General features: G+C 41.1%; 1 protein-coding gene and 1 pseudogene across 1 annotated transcript; both read left to right on the top strand.

Annotated features, from left to right (window-relative positions):
* Nucleotides 1-211: 211 nt before the first annotated feature.
* On the top strand, nucleotides 212-1515 carry LOC148550668 (uncharacterized; annotated as a pseudogene).
* Nucleotides 1516-1518: 3 nt separating this feature from the next.
* On the top strand, nucleotides 1519-2034 carry LOC148550667 (uncharacterized). The gene has a single exon (XM_088494576.1). The coding sequence runs from the start codon at nucleotides 1519-1521 to the stop codon at nucleotides 2032-2034; it is 516 nt and encodes a 171-aa protein (XP_088350702.1).
* The last annotated feature ends 1042 nt before the right edge of the window (nucleotides 2035-3076 follow it).

The following is a 3076-nucleotide window of genomic DNA, read 5'->3' as shown; positions in this document are numbered from 1 at the left end:
GAGGTCAGCTTATCTTCAAGGGAACCGCCCTTATCTCTATAGGCTCGGACGGCCTGTGGATTTGGGTCGTGTTCCTCTATTTGGGCCCTTTATTGGGCTCTCCTATTGATTTGACCGACCTCTTTGAGAAGAGGTCGGGTAGCCTGACCTGAAGAGGTCGGTCACTTTGTCGCCAATCATCCCAAGTCGGGTAGCTCGACCCAGAGTATGAACACCATCCGAACTCCTTCAGATGGTGACCGAGTTACAGCAAGCCAACCAGCGCATGACTGAGGAGAACCAAAGAATGGCACAGCAAATTGCCAACTTGAATAACACTCGAATCGAAAACAACAATGATCGGCAAGAACGAACAGAAAAAGCCGAGCAACAGTCAGGGCCAACACACGTCTCAGACACTGCTCGGCAGGAAGAGAAGCAACCCGAGCATGATGAGGAAGCTCGGCAAGACAATGAGAATGACGATCAGGAAAGCTCCCCTGGATCATTCATGGCCAAGGTGATGAACTTCGTGCTACCCCGGAGGTTTACTCTGCCGACCACCCTAACACCCTATGATGGGTTAGGTGATCCGAAGAAATACATCAAGAAGTTCACCTCCATATGATAGTAAACGGTGCATATGATAAAGTTTTATTTCGTTGCTTTCCATCTTACTTAGATGGTCTTACACTTGATTGGTTTTGTTCTTTACCTGCAGGTTCTATTTCTCGATTTCAAGACATATCAAAGCTCTTTGAGGAGCACTTTGCTGGATCGGCCATCTACCTACATGACTCCGATTACCTGAACACAATCAAGCAAGGCCAGCACGAAAGCCTCAAGGACTACATGACGCGCTTCACAAATATAGCCATAAGTATACCCAACCTCCACCCTGAAGTGGAACTACACGCCATAAAAAGTGGATTGCGACCAAAAAAATTCCAGGAAACTATTGCTGTAGCCAAACCTAAGACTATGGCCGAGTTCCACGAAAAGGCAAAAGGTTAGATCCACATCGAGGAACACTGGCAAGCTCGAAAAACAGAAAAGTCTCATTACAAAGATGACGACAGAACTCGAGACAAAAAGAAGAACTTCAAACTGACTTCGCGATATGAGTCCTACACTCAATTCAACACTAAGCGCGATGATATCATCAAGGAAATCTTGAATTCAAAATTAATCCAGCCACCAAGAATAGCCGGCAGTTACCCAGATTCAAAAGGCGCAAACCGATCAAAATACTGCTCTTTCCACCAGAAGCACGGACACACTACCAACGACTGTGTTATCGCCAAAGACCTACTGGAGCGACTAGCTCGGCAAGGTCACCTGGACAAATACATTGGCGGCCACATACAGCGGCGAGCACCCCCCTCTGGAGACCAAAGCTTGGCCACACAACATGGCCGAGATAAAAATCGACCGAACAACAACCATCCCAAACAACCAACACATATAATTAACTGTATTTCTGGAAGTTTTGCAGGTGGAGGAGGCACAAGCTCGGCAAGAAAAAGATCTTACTGAGCTATGCTTTCCATCAATGCCGATCAAATTCAACAGCAGACACTACCACACTCCCCGCAGATAACATTCCAGACAGCCGATCATAACAACAGTACAGCAAATCTCGATGACCCGGTCGTAATCTCCCTGCAACTCGGAGATCTCCTAGTAAAAAAGGTGTTGCTGGACCCTAGGAGCAGTGTCGATGTCCTATTTTACTCCACATTCCAGAAGATGAAATTGAGTAGCAACATCCTCCAACCTTTTACTGGAGACCTGGTAGGTTTCTCAGGTGAGCGAGTCCCGGTTATGGGCTCTGTGTGGTTACAAGCCACACTCGGTGAGTTTCCCTCGTCAAAAACTTCAGACATTCAATACTTAGTTGTTGATTGCTTCAGTCCTTACAATTTAATACTTGGCCGACCTTTCTTAAATAGGTTCGGCGCTATAGTATCTACAATTCATCTTTGTGTTAAGTTCCCTTTGCAGGATAACACAATTGCAACCATTCACAGTGATGCCCGAGAAGCTAGGGAGTGATACAACAATAGTCTCAAAAGACCTAACCGAAACACAAAAGCCCATGTTCACAACATCGGCAACATGAACGACCAACAAATGCTGGCCGACCTTGATCCCAGAGCGGGAACACTGGAAAGGCCAACCCCAACAGAAGACCTGCATAAAATCTATTTCACAGAAAGCACGGACAAATTCACATACATCGGTTCAACATTATCCTCAGAAGAAAAATCCTCATTTCGAGTATTCTTACAGCAAAATGCCGACCTGTTCGCTTGGACTCCAGCTGATATGCCAGGCATTGATCCATCTATCATATCGCACAAGTTGGCATTAGACCCATCTGTCCGACCAGTAACACAGAAAAAGAAGAATCTCGGCCATGACCGAAAACAAGCCTCCCTGGAAGCAGGGACGGATCCAAGTGCATTGGTGTGGGGGCAAGTGCCCCCACTACAATTTGAAATTTTTTTAGTAGTATATGATAATAATATTTATTTGCCCCTAGTAGATTATTAAATTTGACGCCACGATAATTTTTTATTCAACTTTTGGTACTTAATCGTCAATTTAAAAATTTTATATTAGATATTCATTAGAAATTTAGAATGATCAATTCTCATTTAAACGAAATTAGTGTTCTTTTTTAAAAATCAACTCAAAAGAATATTATTTATCTTCTCTTCAAATTAGCTTTAATTTTTGTGTAGCAACTATATTAATTAAAAGAACTTTTTTAACTATGAATATCAATAAGAATCGACTTCTAATTGTGTTGGGAAGTGAATTTTTATATAGTTGTTTAGTAATATATATGGAAAGAGAGAAATTTTGATGGTAGTGTTAAGAGAAAAATTACTTAACTTTTTAAAAATATAAAACCTAAAAGAATAGAATTTTAAATTATATATTATTATTTAAATTACTATTTTAGTGTTTTAATTTGTATATTAGATATTTTGAAGGGTAATCATATTTTACAATAACAAAATATAGTCATAACAATAATCATGCTATATGTACATAAAAAATAATTATCTGTATAAAATATATATTAAAA

This window comes from Arachis ipaensis, chromosome B7 (genome assembly GCF_059453495.1).
Source record: "Arachis ipaensis isolate K30076 ecotype BB chromosome B7, ASM5945349v1, whole genome shotgun sequence".
Lineage (NCBI taxonomy): Eukaryota > Viridiplantae > Streptophyta > Magnoliopsida > Fabales > Fabaceae > Arachis > Arachis ipaensis.
This window is presented reverse-complemented; position numbering and strand designations above follow the sequence as displayed.

What these genes read in the sequence shown, in the direction of transcription:
- LOC148550667 (XM_088494576.1), top strand. Translation starts at nt 1,519, where the DNA reads ATGCTTTCCATCAATGCCGATCAAATTCAACAGCAGACACTACCACAC.